Source organism: Carcharhinus amblyrhynchos, chromosome 9 (genome assembly GCF_965287045.1).
Source record: "Carcharhinus amblyrhynchos chromosome 9, sCarAmb.v2.hapA, whole genome shotgun sequence".
Taxonomy (NCBI): Eukaryota; Metazoa; Chordata; class Chondrichthyes; order Carcharhiniformes; family Carcharhinidae; genus Carcharhinus; species Carcharhinus amblyrhynchos.
Genome location: NC_137332.1, coordinates 4043291 through 4064416, shown reverse-complemented (window position 1 = coordinate 4064416; position 21126 = coordinate 4043291). Strand labels below are relative to the sequence as shown.

Sequence of the window (21126 nt, the reverse complement as noted above, 5' to 3'; positions counted from 1 at the left end):
ATGGGCAAAACTATGGAGGATAGATTTTAATCTAAGCAAGTGTGAGGTTATCCACTTTGGACCAAAAAGGGAGAGATCAGGGTACTTTCTAGGTATTATGAAGCTAAATACTGTGGATGTCCAAAAAGGCTCAGGGGGCAGTGGGGGAGGGGAGGGTGGGGTACAGCAAATAGTCAAGAAGGTTAATGGAATACTGGCCTTTATATCGAGAGGACTGGAGTATAACGATGCAGAAGTTATGCTGCAGTTTTACAAAACCCTGGTAAAACCACACTTAAGTCACTGACAGCAGATCTGAGCACCACATCTTAAGAACAAAGAACAAAGAACAACCCAGCACTGGAAACAGGCCCTTCGGCCCAACGAGCCCGTGCCGCCGCATCACCCTACACCAGAAGGGCATCCTGGCCTTGGGGAGAGTACAGCGCAGGTTTACAAGAACGATACCTGGTCTTCAGGGGTTAAGTTATGAGGAGAAATTATGCAAATTAGACCTGTTTTCTCTAGAACTTAGAAGGTTAAGGGGTAATCTCTTCAAGATATTAACAGGAAAAGACAGGCTAGATAAAGATAAACTGTTTCCACTGGTATTAGCTTCTAGAACTAGGGGGCATTGTCTAAAAATTAAGGACAGGTCATTCAGGAGAAATGTTAGGAAGAATTTCTGCAGACAAAGGGTGGGAAAGATTTGGAACTCTCTTCCTCAAAGAACAGTTGTTGCGAGATCAGTTGCTAACTTTAAATCTGAGATAGATAATTTTTTGTTAAGCAAAGGAAAGAACTTAAACAGAAACTTAGAAGGGCAAAAAGGGGGCATGAAATGCCCTTGGCAGGCAGGACTAGGGAGAACCCCAAGGCTTTTAATGTGTGTATGAGAAGGAAAAACCCATCTGGTTCATTCATGTCCTTTGGGGAAGGAAATCTGCCATCCTTACCTGGTCTGGCCTACATGTGACTCCAGATCCACAGCAATGTGGGTGACTATGAAATGACCTCAGGGATGGGCAGTAAATTCATTTCATGAATGAAAGAACAATGAAGGAGAATGAGGCTGAAACCGACAGCGAGTGAAATTCTGACTTGTTGCTCATCCTCGCTACAAGTTTTGCTGTAGCTCTGCACGGATATCTGGGTAATTAGCTGTCCAGCGCGAGCGGTCAGCTGTCTCACCCCTCCCGCGCGGAAATCCGACTCCCTCCCATCACCAAACGTCAGGCTCTGCCCATCATTTCACCTCAATCGTCATCAGAAGAAGAAAATGTGCTTATCAGAGAACGAGTTAAATTAAGTACCGCTGTTAATTACTCTTACTAACTGCAGAAAATTTACATCCAGAAAGAAATTCCACTCAGATCGTAATGTTTGCCCTACAAGAGCAAAATGCCAAGACTTGACAGCAACAATATCACCTTTAAGCCAGCGGAAAGCCCCGAGGTCCTGCATGGAAGCTTCAATCGTCAACATTTTAAACCAAACCCCAGGAGAAGTGCCCAGGACTGGTCAAAGAGACAGCTTTGAAGGAATGTCTTTAAGGAGGAGAGAGAGAGGTGGGGCAGGAATTCCAGAACTTTGAGCCTTGGCAGCTGAAGGCACGGCTGCCAGTGATGAAGTGGTATAAATACCAGAATTCGATGAGCAGAGACCTCAGAGGGCTGGGCCGCTGGAGGGTGTGATAGAAATTGGCAGTGGCGCAGCTGAGGAGGGATCTTGAAACCAGGATGGGGAGTTGAAATCGAGGTGTTATCAGATGGAAAGCGAGGCTGTGGCAGTGGGGTTTGTTTATTATTTATTTATTATTAGTTCGCAAGTAGGCTTATATTAACACTGCAATGAAGTTACTGTGAAAATCCCCGAGTCGCCACACTCCGGTGCCTGTTCGGTTACACTGAGAGAGAATTTAACATGGCCAATCCACCTAACCAGCGCGTCTTTTGAACTGAGGGAGAAAACCGGAGCACCTGGAGGAAACCCACGCAGACACAGGGGGAATGTGCAACTCCACACAGACGGTGACCCGAGCCGGGAATTGAACCCAGGTCACTGGTGTGGTGAGGCAGCAGTGCTAACCACTGTGCCATCGTGCCACCCCTTTTGGGGGCTATTGGCGTGAGTTAAGAATGACGCAGCAGGGTCTTTTTTTGGATGCTCCGGGTGTTCTGGTTTCCTCCCACAGTCCAAAGATGTGCGGGTTAGGTGGATTGGCCTTGCTAAATTGTCCCTTCATGTCCCAGGATGTGTAGGTTGGATGCCTTGGTAAATAGGCCGGGCTGTAGGGCTAGGGCCTGGGTGAGATAGTCCGTCGGAGAGTCGGAGCAAACTCGACGGGCTAAATGGCCTCCTTGTGCACTGTAGGATTCTATGAGGTGAATTGTGCCTCTGTTGGCTCTTCCACTGCCCCCATTCTTTTTGGTTGAAGATTGGAAGGCCAACCAGGGGAGCAGTGGAAATGGCTGAGTGAAATGGCCATGTCTTACCATTCAACTTCCTCCGAGACTGCTTCTTGTCTGGGATGCATCTGCCCAACTGGCCGTGAGTTAATGTGATCTATTGGATTGAATTTTTTTCTTACCAGGCCCAGTGACATTTACACAGAACACTCCAGACATCACCCTGCGAGTTGTCAGCTCACATGACCAGAATAATAAACAATGTAATTCCATCAAACGTTCTTCAAAGAGCAGGGGTTGCTGAATGTAGTGCCGCCAGAGCAGGACTTCAACCAATCCTTTAAGGACCCCCTTTTTAGCATGGGCCTCAACATTAAAAAGGGAGTCACGTTATATATACACAAAAAAATGTCAAGTAAATAAATGTGCCAATCTTCAAAGTAAAATAAGAAGCTTGGAACTAAAGACTGTGAGCCAGTCATAAATTAAATATGAATGGCCAACACATATTTCTCATGCCATGACTATTTTAACAAGGACTCGGCTTAGGGTGAATACTAGTTCCACGCACAGTACTTCTAAGCTAAAAATATGGTAATTTATACTTTTTATCCAGATATTGGAAGTTAAAGACCATCAACTGAAAGACAAAGCTTGCCTATTTGGGCTATAATATCCAGTCAGCAGCAGTCTAAACTTGCCTGTCGCTTGCAGACGCTAATGAAAGCAAAGCTCTTGTGCTCTGGTATTTGGAGCAAGGAACAGAAACGGGGTCACTCTCTTTTTCATGTGCTTTCAGATCTGACGCAGAAATCTCTTCACTTTCACCTACTCGTCGCTGCATTAACCCCGGAGCAAACAAGAATAGGTCTGTTGGCGAGAAAACTTCAGAGAGGCTGGGAATCAATTAAACCATTATGCTTCAATGTGACTTCAGAACCTTCGCACAAAACCAGGACACGGAGAATGAGAGCAGTTCAAATGTCCACGCTTAGATCTGTTTGACAACAAGCAAACCCTAGAGAAACTACCCTCCCAGACATTTCAATTTCCACACCACAGAGAATTTCAATTTCAACAATTTCTAACTGGAGCAGCTTCCTTTTGAGCTTTTGTCGATCAAGAACTTTCATTCAAATGTTCCTCAGACTCCTTTAATCTGAGAACCTTACAGCTCAGAAGGAGCTGCACGGTGGCACAGTGGTTAGCGCTGCTGCCTCACAGGGGCCTGGATTTGATTCCAGCCTTGGGTCACTGTCTGTGTAGAGTTTGCACATTCTCCCCGTGTCTGCGTGGGTTTCCTCCAGTTTCCTCCCACAGTCCAAAGATGCGCAGGTTAGGTGGATTGGCCGTGCTAAATTGCCCCTTGGTGTCCCAGGATGTGTTGGTTGGACGGATTAGCCATGGTAAATAGGCAGGGTCACAGGGATAACGCCTGGATAAGAAAATCTCTTGGAGAATCGGAGCAAATCCGAGAGGCTAAATGGCCTCCTTCTGCACTGTGGAGATTCTATGAGGACATTCGGCACATCGTGCCTCTGCTAGCTGTTCCACTGCCTCCATTTTTTTTATTTATTAGTATCACAAGCAGATTTACATTAACACTGCAATGAAGCCACTGTGAATATCCCCTAGTCGCCACACTTTGGCGCCTGTTTGGGCACACTGAGGGAGAACTTAGCACGGCCAATGCATTGAACAAGCACATCTTTCAGGCTGTGGGAGGAAACTGGAGCACCCAGAGGAAACCCACACAGACACAGGGGAGAACGCGCAAACTCCACACAGACAGTGACTGAAACCAGGTCCCTGGCGCTGTGAGGTAGAACCATAGAACCTTACAGTGCAGAAGGAGGCCCTTCGGCCCGTCGAGTCTGCACCGAGCACAGTCCCACCCAGGCCCTACCCCCATATCCCTACATATTTTACCCACTAATCCCTCTAACCTACACATCCCCAGACACTAAGGGGCAATTTCTTAGCACGGCCAATCAACCCAACCTGCACATCTTTGAACTGTGGGAGGAAACAGGAGTACCTGGAGGAAACCCACGCAGACACGAGGAGAATGTGCAAACTCCTCACAGACAGTGACCCGAGCTGGGAATCGAGCCCAGGACCCTGGAGCTGTGAAGCAGCAGTGCTAACCCACTGTGCCATCGTGCCATTGTTTACCCTTCTAGAATACTTCACTGGCAATGAAGGGTTTTGGTTGTGAAAAGTGCTATATTAACATGAGTTTTCTCTTCACATGACCTCTTCCAAATTTTCTGCAGAAAATGTACAACTTCACACTTCTCATCACCCATTTCACCGGCCCATGCCCAGATCCGTCACTATCCTGCTCAATGGCTACTGTATTTCTGAGTCACTCTTTGTTTGCTAACTCTGAGACCTGTCTGATCTAGTAATGAACATGACCAAAGAGTGGTCTCCGAGGCCACCGCAGCATACTTCCCTTCATTCCACTGCCACACTCTGGTTCCTGTTCCATAGCCAATCGCGCATTACTATTCAGCACGGAGTCTCTCCAACTATTTCTGTAAACGTACGCCAGGTTAATATTCATTGAAGAATGTAAGAGGCAGATTCCCAGCTCCATATTCCCAGGAAACACATGAAGTTTCTGGAAAGTGAAGTCATCCAAATAACAACTTGTTCTAATAAGAATGAGAGTTTTGCCAAGTACAAGCAAACTGGATTACTTCACAAAAATGGAAGAGAAAACATCCGATTTTAGTTTATTTCAGCCTGTAAGAAGTGATTCGAGTTAATCTGAAGGAATGATATTGAATGCCTGCTTTGTGTTTGACGGCCTAGCCTCTCAGTCTTGGCAGTGTGAAGCATTCCCAGCCTCTCTACTTCTCTCAGCCACGTCCACAGCAGATGAACTGGTTTAGGAACGTCTGTAAATCTAATGCTGCGCTGGGGTGAAGGCTGCCGTCAGTGCAGCGTTTGTACAGTGAGGACCCGTTTCCTCCGGAAAAAAAGGGAAGCGGCCTGACGGGCTGAGGCAGACGCCGGGAAGGTGTTCCCATTCGTGGCAGAGTCCAGGACTGGTGGCCACTCTGTGAGAACGTGGAACTCGCTACCACAGGAAGCGGTGGGGGGGGGGGGGGGGGGGCCCAACAGCGTAGGTACATAGCGGGGAACTGGGAGAAAGGGAAGGAAAGAGGTGCTGAAAGGGTGTGATTAAATATCGTAGAATCACAGAATCCCTACATTGCAGAAGGAGGCCATTCAGCCCACTGAGGATGCACCGGTGCTAAAAGAACCCTACCCAGGCCCTCCCCTCCACCCTTCCCCATAATCCTGCACACTTAACTTGGCCAATCCACCTCACCTACACATTTTTGGGTACTAAGGGGCAATTTAGCATGGCCAATCCATCTAACCTATACATCTTTGGACACCAAGGGGCAATCTAGCATGGCCAATCTACCTAAACCACACATCTTTGGACACTAAGGGGCAATTCAGCATGGTCAATCCACCTAATCTACATATCTTTGGACACTAAGGGGCAATTTAGCATGGCCAAGCTACCTAAACCACACATCTTTGGACACTAAGGGGCAATTTAGCATGGCTAAGCTACCTAATCTTCACACCTCTGGACATTAAGGGGCAATTTAGCATGGCCAATCCATCTAATCTACATATCTTTGGACACTAAGAGATAAATTAGCATGGCCAATTCACCTAACCTACACACCTTGGTACACTAAGGGGCAATTTAGCATGGCCAATCCATCTAACTTACATATCTTTGGACACTAAGGGGCAATTTAGCATGGCCAATCCATCTAACCCACACATCTTTAGACACTAAGGGGCAATTTAGCATGGCCAATCCATCTAACCCACACATCTTTGGACACTAAGGGGCAATTTAGCATGACCAATCCACCTAACCCACATATTTTTTGACACTAAGGGGCAATTTAGCATGGCTAATTCACCTAACTTACACATTTTTGGACACTAAGGGGCAATTTAGCATGGCCAATCTACCTAACCTACACATCTTTGGAACTAAGGGGCAATGTAGCAAAGCCAATCCAGCTAACCTACCCCTCTTTGAACACTAAGGGACAATTTAATAATGCTAACTCTGTTTCTTTCTCCACAGATGCTGCCAGACCTGCTGAGCTTTTCCAGCATTCTGTTTTTGTGTCAGGGTTCCAGTTTCTGCAGTGCTTTGCTTTTATTTTAGTGAGCTGAAGTAGGGTACTGATTGGTTGGCAAGCTGACTCTGATTGTGCTGACTGTGTATGAACTGGATCAGTTCACAAAGCACCATGATCCAGACTGGATCCAGACTGGATCCGGTTGTTTGAAGAGGTGGAGAAGAACCTTCCACAAAATCTTTCCCCTTCTTTTTGGTTCAGTTAGAGTTTGCATCTCTCAGGAAGTGTGTAAGGAGAGGCAGCAAGAGTCTGGGTCTGAGACTGCAGCCGATACTGTCCAACTACCTGTATTCACACAAGTTTATATAATTCGTATCAATGGTCTGTTTCTGTGCTGCAAGTACTTAGTAGAATAGATTTACTGGCTAGGTGCGAAACCAAAGTAAAAATCTAAAATAGAAGGATAAAATGTTGGAAATACTCAGCAGCTCTGGCAGCATCCACGGGGAGAGAAATCAGGGTTAACATTTCACGTTGATCACCTTTCATCAGAACAAAACCAGCTGTGGTGAAAGGTCACCGATCTGAAACATTCACCACAACAACTTGCATTAATATAGCACCTTTAACATCCTATAAACGTCCCAAGGAGCTTCACCAGAGCCTTGGTAAACAGGACAGGTAACCTAAAGTTTGGTCAAGGAATTTCTTAAAGGAGAGAATTGGAGAGTGTTTGAGGGGGGGTGGGGGGGAGCAGCGTCCCAAAGAGGTGACTAAAATTAAAGTCAGAGAATGGTTACAGCTAAAAGGGGTCCATTCGCTCATCGTGACCATGCTGGCCCTCTGAAGAAGCAACTCACTTAAAGCCACACTTCTCCTTCTAACCCTGTGTGTTCTTCCTTTTTAGATAATAAATGCCTCGATTGGCTCTGCCTTCCCACGCCATCAGGCAGTAAATTCCAGATCATAATCACTCACTGTGTGAAGGTGTTTCTCCTCGGGTCACCATCGCTTCTTTTTCCAATTACCTTAAATCTGTGCCTTCTGATTCTCAATTCTTCCACCAATGGGAACAGTTGATCTAATTTGATTTATTATTGTCACATGTATTAGCGTACAGGGAAAAGTACTGTTTCTTGAGTGCAAAGCAGACAAAGCATACCGTTCATAGACAAGGAAGAGTGGGAGTGCAGAACGTGGTGTTACAGTCACTGCTAGGGTGTAGACAAAGATCAACTTAATGCGAGGTAGGTCCACTCTAAAGTCTGATTGCAGCAGGGAAGAAGCTGTTTTTGAACAAAGAATACAGAACAAAAAAAAATTACAGCACAGGAACAGGCCCTTCGACCCTCCATTCTACACCAACCATGCTCCCCGACTTAACTAAAACCCCCTATCTGTCTGGAGACCATATCCCGCTATTCCCGTCATATTCCTGTATTTGTCAAGGTGCCCTTAAAAGTCACTATTGTATCCGCTTCCACTATCTCCCCCGGCACCAAGTCCCAGGCACCCAGCACCCTCTGTGTACAAAATCTGGCTTCTGCCCCTCACACCTTAAACCTGTGTCCCCTAGTAATTGACTCTTCCACCCTGGGAAAAAGCTTCTGACTATCCAACCTGTCCATGCCTCTCATAATCTTGTAGACTTCTATCAGGTCAACCCTCAACCTCCGTCGCTCCAGTGAGAACAAATCAAGATTCTCCAACCTCTCCTCATAGCTAATGCCCTCCATACCAGGCAACATCCTGGTAAATCTTTTCTGTACCCTCTCCTAAGCCTCCACATCCTTCTGGTAGTGTGGTGACCAGAATTGAACACTGTATTCCAAATGCAGCCTCACTAAGGTTCTATAAAGTTGCAACATGACTTGCCAATTTTTAAACTCAATGCCCTGACCGATGAAGGCAAGCATAAGAACATAAGAAATAGGAGCAGGAGTAGGCCATCTAGCCCTTCGAGCCTGCCCCGCCATTCAATAAGATCATGGTTGATCTGAAGTGGCTCAGTTCCACTTTCCCGCTCTCTCCCTATAACCCTTAATCCCCTTGCCTACCAAAAACCTATCTACCCGCGTCTTAAATATATTTAGCGAGGTAGCCTCCACCACTTCAACAGGCAGAGAATTCCAGAGATTCACCACCCTTTGAGTGAAGAAGTTCCTCCTCAACTCTGTTCTAAACTGCCCCCCCTTATCTTGAGGCTCTGCCCTCTAGTCCTGCTGTCCTTTCTGAGCGGGAAGAACCTCTCCACCTCTACCCTATCCATCCCTTTCATCATCTTATATGTCTCAATAAGATCCCCCCATCATCCTTCTAAACTCTAACTAGTACAAGCCCAGTCTATTCAGCCTCTCTTCATAGCTCAACCCCCTCAACTCTGGTATCAGCCTAGTGAACCTCCTCTGCACTCCCTCCAAGGCCAAAATATCCTTGCGCAAGTGCGGCGACCAAAACTGCACACAGTACTCCAGCTGCGGCCTCACCAGTGCCCTGTACAGTTGCAGCAAGACCTCCCTACTTTTATATTCAATCTCCCTCGCTATGAAGGCCAGCATCCCATTTACCCTCCTGACCACTTGCTGCACCTGTAGGCTGGGTTTTTGCAACTCATGCACAAGGACCCCCAGGTCCCTCTGCACCGTAGCATGCTGCAGCTTTTCACCCTGTAAGTAGTAGTCCTTCCTACCATTATTCCTACCAAAGTGGACAACCTCACACTTGCCAACATTGTATTCTATCTGCCAGGTCCTCGCCCACTCGCTCAGCCTATCTAGATCCCTCTGCAGACTTTCTACACCCTCTGCACAATTTGCTGTTCCACTTATCTTTGTGTCATCAGCAAATTTCGACACCTTACACTCAGCTCCAAGCATGCCGTATGCCTGCTTGATAACCTTCTCCATCTGCGTTGTCCCTTTCAATGCCCTGTGTACCTGTATACCCAAATTCCTCTTAAGGGTTCTGCCATTTACTGTATATTTCCTATCTGTATTCGATCTTCCAAAATGCATTACCTCACATTTGTCCGGATTAAACTCCATCTGCCATCTCTCCGCCCATGTCTCCAACTGATCTATATCCTGCTGTATCCTCTGATGGTCCTCATCGCTATCCACAAATCCACCAACCTTTGTGTCGTCCGCAAACTTACTAATCAATCCAGTTATATTTTCTTCTGAATCATTTATATATATTACAAACAGCAAAGGTCCCAGCGCTGATCCCTGAGGAACGCCACTTGTCACAGCCCTCCATTCAGAAACACACCCTTCCACTGCTACCCTCTGTCTTCTTTGACCGAGCCAGTTTTGTATCCACCTGGCCAGCTCACCTCTGATCCCATGCAACTTCACCTTCTGCACCAGTCTGCCATGGGGGACCTTGTCAAAGGCCTTACTGAAGTCCACGTAGAAAATGTCCACTGCCCCACCCTCATCAATCATCTTTGTCACTTCCTCAAAAAACTCGATCAGGTTATTAGTCTACATCAGCAAGAGTATGGGTCCCAACACTGACCCCAGGGGAACTCCTCTCCAACCCTTCCTCCGATCAGAACTCCAGGGGATGTGAAAGTGTTGGGTGAACACAGGGGATCTCAGGAGGGCTGAAGGTTACAGGAATAGAGAGGGGGAGGGAGGCCATTGAGAGATTCGAACATGTGGATGGAGCGGCTGTTTAAAATGGGGGCATTGCTGGAGTGGAGGCCAATGTCGGTCAGCTCTGGAATGTAGAACAAGAGAACAGTTATCTTCGGCGCCAGGAATCAAGGCAAAATATCTTGCAATAAAATAGTGTTCATAAATACTGTTCAATTTTTAAAATTCCTCAATTCCTATCAAGCAGTGATGCGAAAGTTGACATATTTTGCACAGAAAGCAGTTACAGACCTGAGATGACCTTTCCTTCTACAAACAGATTATATTTTATATCCAAACCGCAGAGATTACATTGAGAGGATATGTATGACATTATGAAATTCAATTTAGTGCCAAATGGCATCACTTAAAGAGAAACCTGCTGGTCGGTGGGTAAAAGACAAATAATCATCTCAGACACTGAGAATTTAAAGTTAGCTAACAAGACTTGTTAGTGTTGGAAGTGTAATGTTAATCATACTTGCAGACTGACCATATTTGGTCAGAATACGTTACTGATCAAATGAAATTGGCCCTTTATAATTATTGAATGGACGGTACCTTAGCTGTTTGACTGATTGGGTCTCAGAATTCTTCTCTTGCTGTGATTGGTGCAATATTAGTGGTTTCATACTTGCTCACGCTGTGAATAAAGGAATCTTCAAATCTATTCTCTCAGATCCTTTCATAAGAACTGGTCAACACAAAATCCCAACAATACTGAAGGTGGCACAGTGGTTAGCGCTGCCGCCTCACAGCTCCAGGGACCTGGGTTCAATTCCCAGTTTGGGTGACTGTCTGTGTGGAGTTTGCACATTCTCCCCGTGTCTGCGTGAGTTTCCTCCCGCAGTCCAAAGATGTGCAGGTTAGGTGGGTTGGCCAGGCTAAATTGCCCCTTAATGCCCTGGGATGCGTAGGCTAGAGGGGTTGATGGGTAAATACGTGGGGTTGCAGGCCTGGGTGGGATTGCTGTCGGTGCAGACTTGATGGGCTGAATGGCCTCCTTCTGCACTGTAGGGATTTTATGTTTTTATGAATACCTGAAGTGAAAAGATTGCTTCTCACATCCCTTTTGCTTTTTTGGCCAAATCCTTTAAATCTGTTCCCTCTCATTCTGGAGCCTTTCATGATTGGGGACAGTTTCTGCCTCTCTATACTACCCTGAATCCTCTTGGTTCTGAAGACCACAATCAAATCTCCTCTCAGGCTTCGATTCTCCGAAGAAAACTGTTTCAACTTGTCCAATCCATCTTCATCCCTGAATTTCCTCATCCCCGGAATCATTCTCGTGAATCTTTTTGACTTTCTCTCCAAGGCCTTCACATCTTTCCTGTAGCGTGGCGCCCAGAACTCTACTCGATACCCCAGCTAATCTCCTGGATCTTGTATTTGATGCTTTACTACCCATTATCACTACCTGTCCCACCACCTCCAATGATTTCTGTACATATGCACCCAGATATCTCCCTCTGTTTCTGCATCCACTTTAGAATTGTACACTGTTATATACTGTAAACTAATGTATCTGTGTGTGATTAGTCACATGGTGTGTAGTGACATCATCAGAGGCATTTGCAGGTTTTACCCTCTCTTCCATCATAAATCCATAAGACCATAAGATATAGGAGCAGAATTAGGCCACTCAGCCCATCGAATCTGCTCCGCCATTCAATCATGTTTGATATTTTTCTCATCCCCATTCTCCTGCCTTTTCCCCCATAATCCCTGATCCCCTTATTTATCGATAACCTATCTATCTCCGCCTTAAAGACACTCAATGACCTGGCCTCCGCTGCCTTCTGTGGCAAAGAGTTCCACAGATTCCCCACCCTCTGGGTGAAGAAATTCCTCCTCATTTCTGTTTCAAAGGATTATCCCTTTAGCCTGAGGTTGTGCCCTCTGGTTCTAGTTTTTCCTACTAATGGAAACATCCTCTCCACATCCACTCTATCCAGGGCCTTGCAGTATCCTGTAAGTTTCAATAAGATCCCCCCTCATCCTTCTAAACTCCAACAAGTACAGACCCAGAGTCCTGGACTGTAAGCATCAACCGTAATCCTGTGAATTTATACTGAGGAGGTAGCTCTGCTGAATGGATATATCATGGTTCATGTTGAAGTTAATAGTCAATCAGCAGAATTGCCTCTGCACCATATGGAAAGGAAATATCTCTGCACTCTCTGGAAGAGTGTGGTTACACAAAATCAAGCTTCAGTGGGAGCTGTTAACCAATTATGGCAAGAATGTGCCACACAAAAGTCTAGAGATGTGTGGGAAGGCGTTTGAGAATAATTTAGGTTCTGTGACTGGAGTTGAAACAAGACTGAAGATAAACCTGACGGCACCCCTGGATACTAAAAGCAGGATCTGTACCATACGCAATTAAACCGGAAGTAAGAGTGGAGCTAGGGAAACTAGCAGAGTATGAAGTGATTGAACCTGTAATTGCGAGTGATTGGGCAACTCCAATGATCTCTCTCATTGGACCAGATTGTCCGGAAGGTCAGCGATCCAGTAGGATAGATTTGTCCCAAACAGATCTCCAGATGAAGGAGGTACCCGAGTTACAAACACCGTTAACAACTGTTACTCACAAAGGGCTGCTCCGGTATAAATGCCGACCGTTCGGAATAGGTGGCCTCAGTCGTGCCGAGTGTTATCCAGACAACATTCTAATCACCGGCAAGAACGAACAGAAACCTTTACAAAACTGGAACGTCTGGAGGAACAGAATCATCACGTGAAGAAAGAAAAATGTGCATTTTTGAATCAGTTATCGTGTGATAGATAAAGACGGCCTCCATAAAGATCCAATGAAATGGCAGTGATCCTAAAGGCAGCGAAACCACAGAACCTGTCACATCTGCGATCATTTTTAGCACTAATAAATGATTGTAGAAAATTCATTCCAAACCTTCCCACACTGCTGAAACCACTTCATACCTTATTGTGTGCTTGTGATGTTGGTGTACCTTTAAGAGTTTTTAAAAAATCCATGCTCATAGCTTTAGATGATGTCATTGTTGGGAGGAGAAAAGAGACTGTGGGCAGGCCAGGGGACAGGCGCTCATTTTTCAGTTTCAGTTTGGAGCTGTAGGTTTGAGTTTTAGTTTTAGAAGAGACAGCAAGCTAAAATGAAGCGTTTTTCCTCTCTCGCCCACTCACTCAGCCTATCCAAATCTCTCTGCAGACTCTCCGCATCCTCCACGAAACTCGCTTTCCCACTCATCTTTGTGTCATTAGCAAACTTTGTTACCCTCCACTCAGCCCCCTCCTCCAGGTTGTCTATGTAAATAGTAAATAGTTGAGGCCCCAGCACCGATCCCTGTGGCACACCACTAGTCACCAACTGCCAACCGGAAAAGCACCCATTTATTTCCATTCTCTGCTTCCTGTTAGATACAGCACCCAGAGGAACCCACGCAGACATGGGGAGAACGACAATGACCAAGCGGGGAATTGAACCCGAGTCCCTGGCGCTATGGGGGCAGCAATGCCAACCACTGTGCCTCCGTACCACCCATCCCATTCTTCATCTTCACAAAATGATTTTTATCACTGTTCTGATAAATTGAGCATCGCACTGACCAGCTTGTTATCATCCATCCTAAATAGAGAAACTTACCGACCTGTTCCAGTGCGCCGAATGTCCTTTAGGGGAGGAAATCTGCCAACCTTACCTGGTCTGGCCTACATGTGACTCCAGACCCACAGCAATGCGGTTGACTCTCAGCTGCCCTCTGAAGTGGAGGGTAGATAAGGACGGGCAATAAATGCTGGGTCCAGCAGGCAACGTCCACACCCCATAAAAAAAACCATCCTCTTCAATCTTCACTCTGGCATCTTCGAATGTGTTCCGTAGCAGTGTGTCATCCACGTCAGAACACAGCGAAGGAATAAAGAAACAAAACAGGAATCCAAAACAGCAAAAAGACACAAAATCAGAGATGATGATTTAAAATTGTTGAACTCAATGTTCAGTCTAGAAAGCTGGAGTGCGTCGAGTCAATAGATGAGGTGCTGCTCCCTGAGCTTCACTGGAATGTTATAACAGGTCAAGGGCAGAAAGGTCAGAGTGACAGCAAAATGAAGACTCAAAATCAGAGGCAATAGGAAGGTTAAGATCGTGGCTGTGGTCTGAATGGAGGTACTGGCAAAGCAATCAGCCAGTCTGTATTTGGTCTTGCCAATGTAGAGGAAACCCTGAACAGAGAGGGGAGGGTGTGTTGGGGGTGACTGAGTGTGACTACACTGCGCCTTTAAAAAATGTATTTGTCGTGTTTCTTGTGCAGGATCTGTTTCAGCAGTTTGATTTTATTGGTGCTGTTCTGTCTAAAACTGGCCTCCAGTGTTGTTACTGCAGCAACATAATTACTCCTAATTGCTAGACTGTTTGTTTTAATCTGAACTAATGCTGTTCTGCTGTTTGCAGTGATTTCCCCTGGGGTCTTGCAGAAGACAGGTTGACTAGATTGACAGGTGAGGTCACATGACTGGGTGGAGCTAGGCTTATGCAGATAATTCAAGCTTAGTTGCTGTTTAGATATTGCTTTGAGTTGTTAGAAAGCAGTGCCTCTCTTTTCCCCTCTCAGAAGTTGGAGACTGGAATCTGCCAGGAAACAAGTCACTTTCTCTGAGAAATTGCACTTTCGGAAACTGCAGAGCGAGGTTGCCCTTTCCGTCTCTGAAATCTGGAGACTGGGAGCTGCCAGAGATTAGATTTACTTCTCTGAAGTTCTGCTGCTTGAGGATATATCCTCCTTTGGAAACTGCTGTCTGGATCTGTTCAGAAGTGTCAAAAGGCTGGAAATTGAGCATCCATGTAAGCGTGTCTGTTTTTGGTGCTAATGGGTTCTAAAGAAAGGATTGTCTGTAGGGAATACTGCTCAGTTGGAACAACAGAGATAGCTAGCTATTAAGAATTATACTTTGCCATATTTAAGTATTTTAATTGGTAAAAGTTATACTAATTCTTTTTGCAATATTTTAACTGTGTTCTTAAATAAAGTTTGTTTTGATAAAAGCTTCCTAGCGGGTGAATTGAATCAAACCTGGAGTGAAACATCTTATGCTTGCACTAACAAAATGTAAAGGTTAGGGTCTAGGCTAACTTCACAATATAGCTTGGAGTTTCTGATCTGGTCTCCAACATGCAGAGTGGACCAGGGTTTTAATGAGGGAACTGCAGAATGGTGTAAGGGTAGGGGAGGGTGGGGACATCATGAAGGTGGTGGAAATGGTAGAGGGTGATGTACTGGACAAGGAAATTGGTGGGGGAGAACGTGAGGACAAGGGGAACCCTATCAAACATGCCATGGCACCGCTCATGCTTGCTGGATAAGTATTATGTCCAAAGAAACCTAAAAATGTATTTTTGTACAGTTTGAAAAGAAAAAAACCTCAAGTTTGGGCAAGACAGAGTTAAAAAAAACGTTATTAGCTGCTGACACCGATATATCACAGCTGTGGCAGATGTTACAATGCAATTACATCACAAGATCATTGCAACACACCCCAAAATAAAATCTGGACAAGATTACCCTTGACGTGGGTGGTATTGTTTGACTTTTATTACTGGAGATGTTCTATGTTGACTTCACTTGAATCAGTTCCAACACACTGTGGGGGTAGTGCAATTGCAAAGAGGACATTTGAGGGTGTCAATCTGTAGGAAGTGGATGAATAAAATTGCTGCTTTATTTTAAAGTTTACATATTCGAGCTTCCCGGCTCAGTTAATGGTAGGGTGTTGGGGAGCGTTACAGAACAGAGGGATCGGGGGGGTACAGGTTCATAGCTCCTTGAAAGTGGAGTCACAGGTGGACAGAGTGGTGAAGAAGGCATTTGGCATGCTTGGTTTCATTCATCAGAAAATTGAATACGGGAGTTGGGACGTCTTGTTGAAGTTGTACAAGGTCACACTTGGAATACTGTGTACAGTTCTGGTCACCCTATTATAGAAGGGATATTATTAAAGTAGAAAGAGAGCAGAGGAGATTTACTAGGATGCTGCCAGGACTTGATGGTTTGAGTTATAAGGAGAGGCTGGATAGACTGGGACTTTTTCCTCTGGACTGTAGAAGGCTGAGGGTGATCTTATAGAGGTCTATAAAATAATGAGGGGCAGAGATCAGCTAGATAGTCAATATCTTTTCCCAAAGGTAGGGGAATCTAAAACTAGAAGTTTAAGGGGAGAGGGGAGAGATACAAAACTGTCCAGAGGGGCAACTTTTTCACACAGAGGGTGGTGAGTGTCTGGAACAAGCTGCTAGAGGTAGTAGTAGAGGCGGGTACAATTTTGTCTTTTAAAAAGCATCTAGACAGTTACAGGGATAAGACGGGTGTGGAAGGATATGGGCCAAATGGGGCAATTGGGTCTAGCTTAGGGGTTTAAAAAAAGGGCAGCATGGGCAAGTTGGGCCAAAAGGCCTGTTTTACTGCTCTAAACCTCAATCTGCCGTAAACATCAATTCAATTAAAAATCCAAATTGGTGCTGAACCTGAGCACCTATCACCTGCACTCACTGACTCGGTCTGACAACCCCTCCCACACCCTCCTCCTCTCCACCTCCCCCCCTCCCCGCCACCACTCCCCCACAATCCTTTATGCTCCTCCAACTCTGGACTCACACAAAAGTCTGATTTTCATCCATAGAATGGGTGCAGCACTGAAGGAGGCCATTTGGCCTGTTAGGCCAGTGCTGGCCCTCGGAAGGTTCAATTTGCCTAGCGCCATTTTTCTGCATTTTCCCCAGAGCTTTGCAAATGTTTCCATCTCAGATAATGATCCAGTTCCCTATCGAATGCTTCAATTGAACCTGCCTCCACCACAATCTCAGGCAACGCGTTCGAGATCCTAACTGTTTGCTGTGTGCAAACGTTTCTCCTCGTATCCCCATTCCTTCTTTCAATCTCATTCTTCTTTCCACCAATGGGAAAATTTTCTCCTTATCTACTCTGTCCAGAACCCTCATGATCTCGAACACCTCGATCAAATCTTCTCTTAACCTTCTCTTCTGTAAGGAAAACATCTCCAATCCCAACCTCTCCCCAGTCCCAACCTCTCCAATCTTTCGACATAACTGAAGTTTCTCATCCCTGGAAGCGTTTTTGTGAATTTATTTCCTGAACTCTTTCCAAGGCCCTGACCTCCTTCCTAAAGAGCGGTGTCCAGAATTGGACACTACTTTCTAGTTGAGGCTGAATCAGTGTTCTAACTATTCTGTGTCCCCATTGATACAGACCAGAATGCAATAATGTGGATAAAGGTGATTGGGACACCCTGCTGGGCAGACAGGTTTTTATAGACCACATTGTCATTTTCTGCTCTCTCCTGATATTAAGGGAATCATCAGACTGCAATTCATTGCGGTGACGTAAAAATAGACATTTCAGGGCTGGGTGTGAAGGAAAATAATATTATATAATTAACAAATTTATTGTTGAGAACTCATTAAAAATACAAAAATGACGCTGCTATAAAATATTATTGAGTGGTGTTGAACACATGAGAAGCAACTATTAAAATTGGCCGCACATCACAGTTTCAGTCAGTCAAGAAAATCTAGGCCGGTTTGCAATGTCCACACTCTCATTGCCATTGGTTTAGGAATTGTCCCGAATTTCTCCTTCTTCCACCGAACTCTCTGAGGAATCCGTACTGTCCGGAGAATCTTCATTTGAGTCTGAGTCATCTGGTTATGATTGGGGGGGGAAGGGGGGAGGGGGTTTGAGGGGGATGTGAGTGGGGGTTGAGGGGAGAGGGGGGGTTGAGGGGAGAGGAGGGGTTGAGGGGAGAGGAGAGAGGGGGGTTGAGGGGAGAGGAGAGAGGGGGGTTGAGGGGAGAGGGGAGAGGGGGGTTGAGGGGAGAGGGGAGAGGGGGGTTGAGGGGAGAGGGGAGAGGGGGGTTGAGGGGAGAGGGGGAAGGTGATTGAGGGAGATGTGAGTGGGGGTTGGGGGAAGGGGGAGAAAGAAAACACACGTTACTGCGTAACGAGAAAAGCTTGAACCTACTTGCTGAAGAGTCAGGCTCAGATGTGCTGACAGACCACACTGAACAGAGTTGATAACTGGTGACATTTGGATTCAAATACAAACTCTGTGTCCAAACCTTCCGAATATTTCCTTCCATGTCAAGTGTTGTTTAATTCCATTCCTGTGAAGTACCCCATGGCACTCTGCTACGTCAAAGGCATCGTACAACTGGCACCAAGAGTTGGAGGTGCTGTCTTTCACTAAGATGCAACATACAAACACACTGTTTGCCTGTTCAGCTGCGGGAGAGGTTCCCAGGGGTGGGGCACGGGTTTATCTCGATGTCTGGACACCGGCAAAGCAACTCAACCAGTTTCTCAGCCAATCCGCTAAGGCTGCCACGGGCAAGCTGTTTTCATGCAAAATGATGACTATTGCTTCAAGGAGAAATTATAATGACATCTTTGAATATCCCTGTCTGAGATGGGTATGCTAATGAGCTGAAGTTGGGCCAGATAAGTTTCCAATACATTTCACAGAATTGTAGAATATCAGCATCTCAGGAAGGTGGTGGAAAGAGCTGTCTAATTAATCCCATTCCATTGCCCTGCAACTGATCCCAATCTCCAATTGCCTTTTGAAAGTTATGATTGAATCTGCTTCCTTTCAGGCAGCACATTCCAGATCACAACAACTCACTGCGTCAAATAAATTCCCCTCATCTCCCCCTCCGGTTCTTTGCCCATTCTGTTCAACCTGCCCCTCCCCTCACGTCACCCACCCTCTTACCACTTGAACATAGCAGAGCAGAGAGGCATGTTGCTGGACCTTTTCATCTTGTACTCATCAGGATTAAACACAAGGGAGTCACATTTCAAAACATCACAAAAACGTGGACTACAGGAGAAAAGGGTATGTTTCCATCCGGGATGCTCTGGGCTGATCTCAGCTCAGGTCAGGTTTGGGCTTCACTGCACTAGGTTTCAGTATTATTATGGAGAGAGTAAGGTTATTTGGCAAGTAGACTGAATGGCTGAGGCGTTACCATGGAGAAAGTGAGAGGGAACTACAGATTCTCCAAGTTCCCGGGTAATTCAGAAAAGATGCAAGGCTGGGCCATATTCCTTTTGTTTGCAGTGAATGGGCTCCAGCAAGCATCAGGGAGGGACTTGACAAACTCCTCAAGTGCTGTTGATAGGTTCCCTATGACTTTCTCCATGGCAATCAGGGTTGACTTGCCAACCAATCAGCATCCTCTCTTCTTGTGGTATAAACTGTGATGGTTTGAAATTTGACATCCTTGTGTTTGACCTGATGAGTGCAGGATGAAAAACTTCACCATGTTTTTATTTTCAGTAATAAACACTTTCTCCTTATTTACTCGATCAAAACCTTACATAATTTTGAACACTGTGATCAAATCTTCTCCTAATCTTCTCTGCTCTAAGGAGAACAATCCTAGCTTTTCCAGTCTCTCCATATTTATTGAAGTCCCCCATTCCTGGGAACATTCTAGTAAATCTCCATTGAACCCTCTCCAAGGCCTTGACATCCTTCATAAAGTGCGGGGCCCAGAATGGACACAAATTTACAGTTAAAGTTTATTTATTAGTGTCATAAGTAGGCATACATTTACGCTGCAATGAAGTTACTGTGAAAATCCCCTAGTCGCCACACTCTGGCGCCTGCTCGGGTAACACTGAGGGAGAATTTAGCACAGCCAATGCACCCTAACCAGCACGTCTTTCAGACTTGGGGGAGGAAACTGGAGCACCTGAAGGAAACCCACGCAGACATGGGGAGAACGTGCAGGCTCCACACAGTGACCCGAGCCGGGAATTGAACCTGGGTCCCTGGCGCTGTGAGGCAGCAATGCTAATCACTGTGCCACATACACAGCTGGGGTTTAACCAGTGATTCTGATAAGTTTCAATGTTGTGTCCTTGCTTTAGCACCTCCATCGATAAAGCCAAGGATCCCACGTGTCTTTTTAAACAGCCTTTTGCAATTTGTCCTGTGACTCTCAAAGGTTTCTTTCCACAAAGCCCACGTCTCACTTCCCGCACCCTGTTTAACCTTCTCTCATATTTATTGCTTATCAAACACAGCTTTTGCTGCTGTTAGTTAAAGAGGAGTTTTAAGAATTGAGATAACTTACCATCTTTGAGTAACCTGTATTGTAGAGAATTCCTTTTCAATATTATGTGCAGTGTAGGATATTCGATAACTGTCTTGTGGCTCAGATTTTCCATAAGGCTTTGACGTGAATCCAGCTCGTGATACCTGGAAAAGAAAGTTTACAGTCACCTAATTCAAAATTTTTAAAGCCAATCGTGGTTTGTGTAAAATATATTCCCTTTCTGCAGAGTAAGGGTTTTTTTTTGCAACAACACCTTGTATTTCTGTGGCACCTGTAACTGTCCCAAGAAGCTTTGCAGGAATGTTAATGGACAAAATGTGACACCAAGTCCCCGAAGGGACATGGGAGCACAGGAGGAGGTGTAGGTTGGAAGGATCACCTTAACGGTGAGGGCAGAGACAGGCAGGTTTAGGGAGCTTGGAGCAACTGAAGATAGAGGCCAACATAGGGGTGATTGTTCACAGAATTGCTACAGTACAGGTGGCCATTTGGCTCATCATGTCTAAACTGGTTCTCCAAACGAGCATCATGGCTTAGTGCCATTCTCCGGTCTTTCCCTCCGTATCCCTGCACATTGTTTCTATCCCAATAATCATCTCATGGCCTCTGGAACACCTGAATTGAATCTGCCTCCACCACACTTCCAGGCAGAATATTCCAGATCTCAACCACTCGCTGGGTGAAAAACGTCACATTTGCTTCTCTTACAAATCACTTTAAATCTGTGTCCTCTCGGTCTCGATCCTTTTCCGAGTGGGAACAGTTTCTCCCTGTCTACTCTGTCCAGAACCCTCATGATTTTGAGCAACTCTATCAAACCTACTCTTAGCCATCTGCCCTCCAAGGAGAACAGTGCCA

At 45.6% G+C, this 21126-nt stretch overlaps 1 protein-coding gene across 1 annotated transcript in view; it reads right to left on the bottom strand.

The window, feature by feature from the left end:
* Positions 1–17573: 17573 nt before the first annotated feature.
* znhit6 (zinc finger HIT-type containing 6) overlaps positions 17574–21126 on the bottom strand; it is a 44024-nt gene continuing 40471 nt past the window's right edge. Inside the window, exons 9-10 of the mRNA XM_080195091.1 lie at positions 20287–20411; positions 17574–17848 (exon numbers count right to left, since the gene is read on the bottom strand). Coding sequence (XP_080051217.1) covers positions 17760–17848; positions 20287–20411 — 214 coding nt within the window. The 3' untranslated portion in view covers positions 17574–17759. The remainder of the gene's footprint in view (positions 17849–20286; positions 20412–21126) is intronic.